General features: G+C 57.1%; 2 protein-coding genes and 1 non-coding gene across 3 annotated transcripts; 2 read left to right on the plus strand and 1 right to left on the minus strand.

The window, feature by feature from the left end:
- Nucleotides 1-2,075: 2,075 nt before the first annotated feature.
- Nucleotides 2,076-2,215, plus strand: LOC114922857. The gene has a single exon (XR_003810506.1). It is a non-coding gene; the product is annotated as a small nucleolar RNA SNORA57 (small nucleolar RNA).
- A 446-nt stretch (nucleotides 2,216-2,661) lies between these two features.
- Nucleotides 2,662-6,008, plus strand: LOC107291394 (ATP-dependent RNA helicase DDX19A). The gene is made up of 9 exons (XM_029284922.1): nucleotides 2,662-2,776; nucleotides 2,981-3,073; nucleotides 3,337-3,439; nucleotides 3,752-3,866; nucleotides 4,060-4,237; nucleotides 4,363-4,600; nucleotides 4,695-4,857; nucleotides 5,073-5,264; nucleotides 5,695-6,008. The coding sequence occupies exons 2-9, from the start codon at nucleotides 3,012-3,014 to the stop codon at nucleotides 5,754-5,756; spliced, it is 1,113 nt and encodes a 370-aa protein (XP_029140755.1). The 5' UTR covers nucleotides 2,662-2,776; nucleotides 2,981-3,011; the 3' UTR covers nucleotides 5,757-6,008.
- Nucleotides 6,009-9,891: 3,883 nt separating this feature from the next.
- On the minus strand, nucleotides 9,892-10,753 carry UBXN10 (UBX domain protein 10). The gene has a single exon (XM_015820389.2). The coding sequence runs from the start codon at nucleotides 10,742-10,744 to the stop codon at nucleotides 9,944-9,946; it is 801 nt and encodes a 266-aa protein (XP_015675875.2). The 5' UTR covers nucleotides 10,745-10,753; the 3' UTR covers nucleotides 9,892-9,943.
- Nucleotides 10,754-11,069: the final 316 nt, after the last annotated feature.

Here is an 11,069-nt window from a genome sequence, read left to right on the forward strand (position 1 = left end):
GCGCACGCTGGGCTCAGCCACGGAAGGGGGGAAACCCAGAGCAGCCCCTCACCCAGCAAGCCCTGGCTTTGTGCAGGGTTCCTCAACCCCCACCCCTTTGCGAGTTCCAGCCTGCCCACTCCTGGGGTGTTCTGAGTTCAAGTCTTCCCAGCTGGCAAGCTTGCAAGAGGCAGTTTTGGGTAAGGAGGGGTGCCAGCCCACCTCTTTTCCCCAGGAGCCTTGCAGGCGGACGGAGAGGAAAACTTCCAGACCCCGGCTGGGCAACGGCGGGCAGGGCAGCCTCCCCCCCCCAGGAAAATTAGGGGCCCCCTTCGAGGCCCCCCCTCCTCTCGGAGCAGCATGCAAAAAGAGTGCAAGAAAGGACAAACCCGCGACGGCTTTACATTTCTCGCATTGCATTTAATTTTGCGAGAATCGCGCATGCGCGCTTGGCCCGCCAGTGGAACGTTCGAAAGGAGAAAAAAAAAAGGAAGGAAGGGGGCGGGGCGGGGCGGGGCGGGGCGGGGCGGGTCAAGGCGTTTCCGGAACGTCCGGCGTGCCACCGCGGCCCCCCGCCCGGAATCCTTTCTGGGGCGCACGCGGAGCGCCCCGCCCCTTCCTGCGGCGCCTGCGCAGAGCCGGCGGTCTCCCGGGGGCTGCAGCGTGAGGCCGAGCTGTCCCTCCGTCTCCGGGGAGAGGATGGCGACCGACTCGTGGGCGCTGGCGGTGGACGAGCAGGAGGCGGCCGCCACGGCCTCGGTGAGGAACGCCGGGCGGGGAGGTTGGGCGGGCCGGGACACGCGTGTGCACGTGTGAATGGGTCCCCCCTGCCGCTGAGAGTTGCCCGCTGCCGGGGGGGGGGGCGCTCATAAAGCAGAAAAAGAAAACCCGCCTTGAAACGAGGGGAGCATCCACCCCTTGAAACCCACAAACACACCTGGGTTGCTGTGTGAAGTTGCGGTTGCAGCCCTGAGTGGGGGGAGGGGCTGCTCCTTCTGTCTTCTGTGTGTGGTTATATTGATGTAGTTTTGAATGGTGCGTATGAAGCTCTCTCCTGTTTAAATGTGTGTGTGTGTGTGTGTGTGTGTGTGTGTGTATAGTCCTGCGGGTTCCTTGGCTGCCGTGGTGCCATTTCTGCCTCTGATCTGGGAGTCCCAAAGGACCAGCAGATGATGTAGCTTTCTCCTTTTACACTGTTTCTCAACCTTGGCAGCTCGAAGATGTGCGTGTGGGGGGCTTCAACTCCCAGAATCCCCCATCCTGCTTTGGCTGGCTGGGGAATTCTGGGAGTTCAAGTCCAGCGTCTTCAAGTTGCCAAGGTTGAGAATCCCGGGCTTATCAGTTACCCAAGGTGCTCATAGGAACTTAAAATCCTCTAAAGAACTACAGCCATGAAGATTTTAATTCTTTCCCCTAAACTATAGGATGGCACCTGTGCCGTGGCAGTTAACTGAGAAGCCCCAATTTGTGCTCAGAATCTCACTCTTTTCTCCCTTTCAGCTGAGCAACTTACACCTGAAGGAGGAGAACCTCAAGCCAGATGCCAATGGTGGGTGTAGCCGTGGTTCCCGGGGCGGAGCCGTTCCCTGTAACTGTCACAGACACCCTGGAGACTATTTCCTGCTCTTTGTTCTTACCAGTTGCGCCCACACGCAGAGACAGTCCTATTCCCCCCCCCCCCACTTTTATGAGGGAAATTACATTCCTAGGCAGGGTTTCCCAACCTTGGCAGCTTTAAGATGGGTGAACTTCAACTCCCAGAATTCCCCAGTCAGCCTTCTGCATTGTGCAGGAGAACTTACAAAGCCCTCCACGAGAGACGGTTGTCCGACCCCTTCTGGAGTAACAGAATAACTTTCTTGGCCAACCCATCTTGCTGGTGCTACAAATGATGGTTTGTTCCAACAGGAGCCGTTGTCAAGACAAGGGACAGTGCAGAGAAGACGGAAGAAGAGGACAAAGGTAGCACATGCCTAATTTTAACTGGTTCAGGAAGCACCAAGCCTGTTTCCTCCTGTTGCTGTGCAGGAAAGCCCCAGGTCCCAACCTCGTCCCCCTTTCCAAGAAGGGCTCTTTGGTGGGGGGGTAGTTAAGACCCTCCTTTTCTTGGCAGGGCTGGGCTTCCGAGTGCCCAGCTTTGTAATGTCCGGAGGGAAAGCCAAGCCCACTCAGCGTTCTGTCTTCGGTGCCAGCTGTTTGCCATCTGCTGGTTCTATCCTCAAGCGCTGGGACACCCGGTCTTTGGCCGGAGGCCCCCTAGGTGGGTTTTGTATGTGGGGCAGGGGTGGCAGAGAGGCCATAGTTGTAGGACAGGAAGCGCCAAAAACGGAGAAGAATTGCCCTCCTTGTGGGCATCTTAGCGGTCTGACTCTCAAGAGTCTTGATGGCAGAGTGGTTACAGCGCAGTATTGCAGGCAGACTCTGCCCGCACCCAGCAGTTTGATCCTGACCGGCTCAAGGTTGACTCTGCCTTCCGTCCTTCTGAAGTCGGTAAAATGAGGACCCAGGTTGTTGGGGGCGACAGGCTGACTCTGCAAACCGCTCAGAGAGGGGGGCTGTAAAAGCACCGAGAAACGTTGTATAAGTCTTAAGGGCTCTTGCTAAAAACGAAAGGGGGTGTTCGTGCTTTAGTGACCCCCCCCCTTTCCCATCTGGCCACAGAGGATCGGGCCGCCCAGTCCTTGCTGAACAAGCTGATCCGTAGCAATTTGGTGGACAACACGAACCAGGTGGAGGTGCTGCAGAGGGACCCTACGTCGCCCCTGTACTCGGTGAAGTCGTTCGAAGAGCTGCGCTTGTAAGTGCCTCCCACTTGGCTTTCGGGGAGCTCGTGGTTCCTCGTGGGGGAGGGAGATCACTCAGAGTAGGGGGCTTTGGTGGCATTGCTGCCCTGCATGGGGGCGGTCTCCGTTCTACCCCTGCCTGTCAGCCCTGTGAGGGAGAAGCGGGTTCAGAGTCTTCGTAGCGCTGCAGAGGCGTCATCTTTGCTCCCCCCAATCAGGAAGCCCCAGCTGCTCCAGGGGGTCTATGCCATGGGCTTCAACAGGCCCTCCAAGATCCAGGAGAACGCCCTGCCCATGATGCTCGCGGAGCCGTAAGTCCTGCCCCCCGGGAGGGCTGGAGGGAGAGCAGGGGAGTTTGGCAGCCTTGGAAGGCTGGGTGGGGGCGGAAGAGGTGGCGGGATGGGTGCAAGGGATCTCCAAGGGGGCCTTTGCTGGACGTGGGTGAGTTCTCGCCATGCCCAGATGCTGCCCACTCAAATTGCCTGCTGCCGTGACACTCGGGGAGGGGCGGCCGTTTCCTCTGAGCTGCCCAGAGCCCTCCCCTCCCCTGCTCAGGGTGTCCACCTGTCTGCAGCCCACAGAACCTGATTGCCCAGTCCCAGTCCGGCACCGGGAAGACGGCAGCTTTCGTCCTGGCCATGCTCAGCCGGGTGGAGCCGGACCACAAGCATCCCCAGGTAGCCTCCATCACCAGCCCTGATTGGGGGAAGGGGCTGGAGGGGCCCCTGAGCCGAGGGGTGGTGTGGTCAGAGGGTTGCCAAGGGCGATTTGCTCCTGGCAGAGATTGAGGCAGGGGTCAGCAGCCTTCAGCCCTCGGCCTTCTCCCCTGAGGTTGGGGACTTTCCATAGCCGGTTCCAACCGCTGGGAAGAGACGGGGGAGTCGGGGAGGTGGATGCGCTGGCTGCCGGCCCTGGCACTGAAAAGGCAGACTGGACAGAGTTTTTTTTCGCTCTTTTGATTTTCTTCCCTCTTCTCCCCTCCCCTCCAGTGCCTCTGCCTTTCCCCCACGTACGAGTTGGCCCTCCAGACTGGGAAGGTCATCGAACAGATGGGCCGGTTCTACCCTGCGCTGAAGCTGGCTTATGCCGTCCGGGGCAACAAGCGTGAGTGTCCAACTGGTTCTCTCCCTGTCCTGGCACCTTGCCGGGACAGAGCCGGAGAGGGTGACCTTTCGGGTCTCTGCCATCAGTGGGGTCCCTCCAGTGCGAGAGTGGGGAGGGGTCTGGGGCTGTGGGATGGGCGGGATGGGCCAAGCTCCCCAAGGGGGTCACATCCTCTTCTCCCCCCCCCCAACAGTGGAGCGTGGCCAGAAGATTGCCGAACAGATCGTCATTGGCACGCCAGGCACCGTCCTGGACTGGTGTTCGAAGCTCAGATTCATCGACCCCAAGAAGATCCGGGTGTTTGTTCTGGACGAGGCCGACGTCATGATCGCCACCCAGGGGCACCAGGACCAGAGCATCCGCATCCAGAGGTCAGGAGGGCAGAAGCGGAAAGCCATTATATACTTGGCAGAAGCAGAAAGCCGTTGCTGGGAGGGTTTTAAATGCCAGGGCGGCGGATCCAAGTCTGGCTGTTTTTCTCCCCCCCCCCCCCCAGGATGCTTCCCCGAGATTGCCAGATGCTGCTCTTCTCGGCCACCTTCGAGGACTCGGTGTGGAAGTTTGCCCAGAAAGTGGTTCCCGACCCCAACATCATCAAGCTGAAGAGGGAGGAGGAGACGCTGGACACCATCAAGCAGTACTACGTCCTCTGCAGCAGCCGGGAGGAGAAGTTCCACGCCCTCTGCAACATCTACGGGGCCATCACCATCGCCCAGGCCATGATCTTCTGCCACGTGAGGGCCGGGCCAGGCCGGGTGGTGGGCCGGGCGGCACCCCAGCCCCGTCCCTCCCGGAGCCCCCTCGCTTGCTGACCCTTCCCTCCCGCAGACCCGCAAGACGGCCGGCTGGCTGGCGGGGGAGCTGTCCAAAGAAGGCCACCAGGTTGCCCTCTTGAGCGGGGAGATGATGGTGGAGCAGCGGGCGGCCGTGATCGAGCGCTTCAGAGAGGGCAAGGAGAAGGTCCTGGTGACCACCAACGTCTGCGCCCGAGGTGAGTCCAGAATCAGAGAGCTGGAAGGGACCTGGGAGATTGTGGTCTCCTCCTCCGGTGGCTCTTAGAAAAGGCCGCTCAGTCCAAAGAGAAGGGGACACTTTATGTCTGGTTGTGGCGTATTGTGAGCTACGCAGAGTTGTGGAGCGTCGGGTCGGTCTGTTAAGCCGGCAGAGGAGAAGTTTAAATACCGCGATGACAAACTCCCTCCCCAGGCATAGACGTGGAGCAGGTCTCTGTGGTGATAAACTTTGACCTCCCGGTGGACAAAGACGGCAACCCGGACAACGAGACCTATCTGCACCGCATCGGCCGCACGGGGCGCTTTGGCAAGCGGGGGCTGGCCGTTAACATGGTGGACAGCAAACACAGCATGAACATCCTCAACCGGATCCAGGAACATTTCAGTGAGTCCCCAAAAACGGTCCGGGCTCCGGGGCGAAGCTTCGTCTCTCTGGCCTGGAGCCTTGGGCCTCTCGTGTAAAACACCAAAGTCTGGTTGTGCCCTTGGGGGGGAGGGGGGCTTCACTCCCCAGCCAGCAGGAATTCTGGGAGTTGAAGCCCACAAGTCTTAAAGGGGCCAAGTTTGGAGACTGCCTGCTCTGTATCCATTAAATAATTTAATCCAGAATATTACATTATTACATATTCAGTAGCATGCGAAGAGGAGGGGTTCAGGGACTTTTAAGGGTCATCGGCAACTCAGACTCTGTGACTTTTGTGAGTTAACTTAAATGTCTGTTTTGGGCCACGAATCACCGGAGAACCAAACCGGTTCCTGTTTTACAGGCTTCTGAATCTTTCCTGACAATGCTGCTTTTTTTTTTTTTTTTGCAGACAAGAAGATTCATAAATTGGATACAGATGATTTGGATGAAATTGAGAAAATTGCTAACTGAAGGGGGCAGCCGAGGGGATGGGCGTGCCCGCCTTCCGCCCCGTGGCTCTCCCATCCAAAATTGGCACGCCGTCCCGACGGGCGCGTCTCCTCACCAGCCACGTGCGAAGTGGGGCGACCCCCAAGATCACAAGCGCTGCAGAAATTACCTTAAACCAACAACAATGCGGCTGGACTTTAATTTCCAAATTTGTGCAAACTGGAGAACGGAAGACACATTTCTCAAAGAAATGTTTACAGTAACTTTTTGCTTTTTTTTCTTTTAGTTTTAGCCTTAAGAGTGGGGGAACCTCTTCAATTATGAAAACGATGCCAAAAAAAAAAGAAAAGTAGCCAATAATTAGAAGGGATTTTAATGCCTGTTTTGTGAAGAGAGAGGCAGGACTAAAAGGAGTACGTGGACGATTGGACAGACAAATAGCTAAAGCTTATGATTTTTTTCCCCTTTTTTTACACTTCAAAGAGAAGAGCAAATGTCCAGGCTAGTTTCCTGATGGGAATGTGTGATGTGGGCAGAGATTGACATTTTTACTCAAGGAAAATCACTGCTTGTTTTCTGATTCCCTCCCCCCCCCCCCCCCCCCCCGTTGATGGAATGGTTGCCTGTCTTTTCATTCTTATCCTTTTTCTCCTTCCCGAGAGCTGCAATCCCACNCCCCCCCCCCCCCCCCCCCCCCGTTGATGGAATGGTTGCCTGTCTTTTCATTCTTATCCTTTTTCTCCTTCCCGAGAGCTGCAATCCCACGTGGGGGTCTCGAGACGCCGGCTTGCTCTTCGGGGGTGGTGGGGAAGGGAATCCAAAACCTGGGCAGGTTCACAGGACTTCACAGGCCCCTCGGGAGAGAAAGAGGCCGTTTCGTGAACAGCCTGGTGGGGGGGAAGAAGAGCGCTGATGCTGACCCACGTCTAGAGGGAACTCTCCTCAGCTCCAAATAGAGACGGGGAAGATAAAATAAGAGGTTTGGGCAGAAATGAGGACTGGCTCAATGGGAGACGTGTTTGTGGGTGCTGTAAGGCTGAGCTAAATCTCTGCTTTGGGGCCCCCAGAGGAAGTCCTGTGGGTTGCAAAGGAAGGGTGGGCAGGCAGGCAGGCAGGCGGGTTTATAGCTTCACCTCCGGAGGGGCAGGGGTGTCCCCCGAAGGGCTGAGGGGCATCGGCTTCCTCATAAGGAGCTCCAGGTTTTAATTGGGTCTTCATTTCTTCCCCGCGTCCCAGCAAGTCCCTCTCCCCGCCCACCGTTGATGGGGCATCAGGCCACCGGTGTGCATTTTGGTTGTCTTGTGTGTTGTTGGTTGCTACCAAATTGATTTGGCTTCTTGGGGGGGAGGGGGGGACAGAGATCATGCCTACAATTGCAGTGACCCCAAATGGTGTTAAGTTTGGGGGTGGCTTAGGAGGCTCAGCGGAGGCTGCCTTTTCCTCTGGGCTCCGCCGTGGCATTCTCGGACAGGCGCAGCGAGGGCTGGATCTGATTTCTTCTTCTTCTCTCTCTCTTTCTCTCTGGCACTGTAGAATTAAGAGTGTTTTTATTCAGGCTTGGGTGGGGGTGGGGGCAGAAGAGCTCCTGGCTTCCTGCTTGATACAGGACCCTTTTCTGAGTCGATTGATTGAGAATGTTGAGTTTTTAATCCCTGCGTTTTAGAGGAAGCTGGGAGTGAGGTGGGGATTCTTCTCATGCAAAACAGGACATGGGCGCCCTGCTCGTTTTAGAAATGTACCTAAATTTTTAGGATGTTTGTGCGCAGCCTCTTCCTCAGTTTCTGTCCACAGCTTTAGGGGGGTTTGGGGAGTGTGGGGTGGGGGGGTCAGGTGGGTTTAAAAAAAACCATAGCTGTCCATAGATTTTGTATGCTGGGGCATACTTATTTTTATTCCACGGGAGCTAGCAGGCAGGCGTGGGCTGCACGTGGCAGGGAGTCTTCGGCCCACTCTGGCCACACCAGGTGACCACGCGAGCCGGGCCCAGAGGGGGATGGGAGAGGCAGCCAGGGCTGCTTTCCGATGTAACTTCTCAGCTAGAATAAAGACCGCACGAGACTTCTTGACACCCAGCCTCGGCTGTCTCCCGCGTGATTCGTAGCAGTGGTTCTTCAGGGGGCTGAAGGCGCCCCTTTCCCTCCTCCTGCCGAGCCAGGGGGGATTTTTAAATTGAGGAGGGTACCTGGCCTTCTCAGGCGAGAGCCAGGCCCTCCCTAAAGACTAAAACCAAGTTTGTTGTCATGGCACTTGCATTTTAATTGGAATAAAATAAACAACAGCTGATGCCCGCTAGGTGTTCCTTTGGCCTTTCTGTCACTTTGGGGGTCCCTGGTTGAGCTGCTGAGCTGTGCTGCTGAGGGACCCCCTTCATGCAGCCTTTTTATTAATTAAATTTTTACGCCTCCCATCTTCCCGTGCTCGCTCCGTCAACTGGAAGGGTGACTGAAGCCAGGCATCAAAGCTGTGGCCCAAATATTTAGGGTTAAATGCACCTGCCGGTGTCCTTCGTGTGTCCGTGTGCATATTCTCCCTCAGAATATCTTCCCTGGGTTTGCGGTGACCAATTTCCCCAACTGAATGCAAAAAAAAAGAAGAGCCACTATTCCCCTTCCCACAAATGGGTCCACCCCTTTTCCCCTAGGAGATCCACTTGGGTTTGTTTGCCCAGGAGGTTTTTAAAATCGCTTCATGCGGTCTGTGCCGGAGCACGGGAGACATAAAAACCAGCACCCGATCTTGTGGTCAGAATTTTCTCTTCCACCCCCCCATTAAAGAAATGAATGGGGCTGTTTCTATCAGCTCCCCCCAACTGGGTGGCCTCCAGATGGCTACAGTTCCCAGTTGCCCGTTTTGACCCAGCAATGCCATGATGCCAAGTAGCCTCACCTGGTCACCGTCCCCCAGCAGCTCAAAGGAGGCCAGGCCAAGGTGAGCTGCCCCCCTTCCCAGCACTGACCTTCCGGGCTGGGTGTCCCCCCCCTCCATGGACCCTGGGAGGAGAAAGCAGGCCCTGTGGCCGCAACAGGCTGATCTTGGGAAGGGAGCCCAGAGAGTGGCCCCTGGGGTGCTCTGCTGAATTGACCCCCCCTCCCAGGTCAGCTGGACGGAGGCCAGACACCACCACCACTCAAGGCTTCCACGCCCTGGGAAAGTCTCCTCCTGCCTCCCAGCGTCCTTTGGCCTGTCTGGGCTAAGAAATCAACACTCGGAAGGCGGACTGATTTTGGCAAGCTGTCCTCTCTGTTAAGCAGGTCTCTTTGTGAGAGAATACTGAGAGTTCGAACTCTGCCTGCAGACAGAGAAATGTTTTTCTTTAAAACATTCAAATACAGTTTGAGGAAAAAAATGGCATTTTGATAACACAAACAGGCCACTCTTAATCAAAACAGGTTGATTTGTTTGTTCAAAAAGCAGCAGCAGCAGCAGCTCTTCAGGAAAAGCCCCCCCCCCCCCCCCCCNCCCCCCCCCCCCCCAGGCAGAGCTCAAGACCTCGATACGCAATACAAACACACATCCATGACTGTGTTTCGGCAGGAGCTCTGAAATTATTGCCAGAAACAACACTGAATTTCAAATTTACACTGGAGGCAGAGCCCATTCGGGGAGGATCCTTCCAGACTTAATTTGTGGCATAATCTCGTAAAAGAAATTTGATTAAAAATGCAGTAACAGACCTTGGGAAGGCTGAGCGTGTTCAAGAGTCTTTATCTGCAGCCACCCCTCACCAGAACGGAGCAGAAGCCTTGAAACGGGGCATCATCGGGGCCCCAGCCTCCCCTCAGACAGGGCCAGTCTTTGTATCTTGTGCAAAAACCTCCCCCCCACCTCCCCCCAAAAATGGATTATCCGCACCTTCAACCAAAGCTGTGCAAGGGAGAATCTGCAGCAAAAGGCACAGTGTGGGGAGCTCCTGCTGGCCCTGGTTTCCTTACCACTCTTCTGGATTCAAATCAAATTGAATCGGGGAAGGGAAGGAACTCCCCTGAATATAAAACCCTCTGCCTACCAGCTGGAATGCAGATGGGGGAGCCCCTCAAAGGGGCCGACTGACGTCCCTTTGGGCTGAGCAGGGGGACCTGGGCGAGTGAAGGCGAGTGTCCCGCCCCCCTTCCGGAGGGGCATCGGCTGAGTCTAAAGGAGCGGACGGAGGCTGGGAGGGGCTGAGTTTCCTTCCAGGGGGGTTTAATGGGAGGCAGACACACTCCTGCTCAGAGCGCCCCCTCCTGCTTGTCCAGCAGAATGCACAGCACGGACTTGTGGCGGATGGCGCAGTCCTGCAAAGACCGGCTGAGGTCCGAGAAGGTCCTGCGGGGCACTTCCACCGTCCCGATCCTGCAGCGCCGGTAGGCGGCCGCGTTCTTTTGCTCGGCCACGGCGACCACCGTCTCCAGGCTGTCTGTGGGCCGGAAGTAGCGTTCGAACCTTTCCCCCGAAGGCGAGCGGATGGCCAGCAGCAGCCGGGGCTCCTCCTCACCGGGCTCCTCCAGATTGAGGGTCAGTGCGGTGGGAGAACTTCCTTCCCTCTTTTTATTCGATCGAGGCCTCTCCAAGGCAGGAAAGGGGGGCTGGGGGTGCTCTCCACCGCCCCCCTTGTGCTCCAGCAGGAGAGGTGTGGGCCCCCTCAGCAGAGAAGGATCCTGGGACCTCTGTTCTTCCTCGGCTGCTGCTGCCGCCTGGGCACTGGCTGGGAGCTCACCAGCCTGCTCGGACATCACTTCAGCAGTGCCTGTCCTCCGGTCCTTCCTGCTGATGGACGGCAGTACCCGGTACTTGTTGAGGGAAGATGAGGTCCTGGTGGGCACCTGCTGGAGGAGGTCCGGCACTTCGGCCGGGAGCGCCTGGATGGGCTGGGAGGAGGCTGCCCTCCGGCCACTGACCTCTTCCTCCCCAGGGGTGGCGACCGGCTGGGGGGACGATGGCACTTGGTAGGAGTAGGCCCCCAGGCTCTGGGAATAGCTCAGGTTGGACCGGGTGCGCCCCTTGGCGGATTTTGGCCGGGTGACATGCATGGCGACGCTGGGGAGTGGCGGCCAGCCGGGAGACTTTGCGATGCCGAAGGGGACCTTCCGTTCAGAGGGTGAGATGGTCAGGGGTGAGGCAGCGGCCATTGCTTTTCAGGAGGCCTGGGAAGGAAGGAAGGAAGGAAGGAAGGAAGGAAGGAAGGAAGGAAGGAAGGAAGGAAGGAAGGAAGGAAGGAAGGAAGGAAGGAAGGAAAGAAGAGAGAAATAGCACGGACAGGTCAGCCTCTCCAACACAGCATTTTGCAACTCAGCTTGCCAGGTAACAAGGCCGCTGCCACCTGGGCTTGGCGCCTACCGTAATTTTAACCACGCA

The sequence above is a fragment of the Protobothrops mucrosquamatus genome, unplaced genomic scaffold, assembly GCF_001527695.2.
Source record: "Protobothrops mucrosquamatus isolate PMUCROS unplaced genomic scaffold, P.Mucros_1.0 scaffold1123, whole genome shotgun sequence".
In the NCBI taxonomy this organism is placed as follows: domain Eukaryota; kingdom Metazoa; phylum Chordata; class Lepidosauria; order Squamata; family Viperidae; genus Protobothrops; species Protobothrops mucrosquamatus.

What these genes read in the sequence shown, in the direction of transcription:
- LOC107291394 (XM_029284922.1), top strand. Translation starts at nt 3,012, where the DNA reads ATGGGCTTCAACAGGCCCTCCAAGATCCAGGAGAACGCCCTGCCCATG. An exon ending in CCCATGATGCTCGCGGAGCC is followed by an intron (nt 3,074 to 3,336) that starts GTAAGTCCTGCC and finishes ACCTGTCTGCAG; the next exon opens with CCCACAGAACCTGATTGCCC. An exon ending in CGGACCACAAGCATCCCCAG is followed by an intron (nt 3,440 to 3,751) that starts GTAGCCTCCATC and finishes CCTCCCCTCCAG; the next exon opens with TGCCTCTGCCTTTCCCCCAC.
- UBXN10 (XM_015820389.2), bottom strand. Translation starts at nt 10,744, where the DNA reads ATGCATGTCACCCGGCCAAAATCCGCCAAGGGGCGCACCCGGTCCAAC.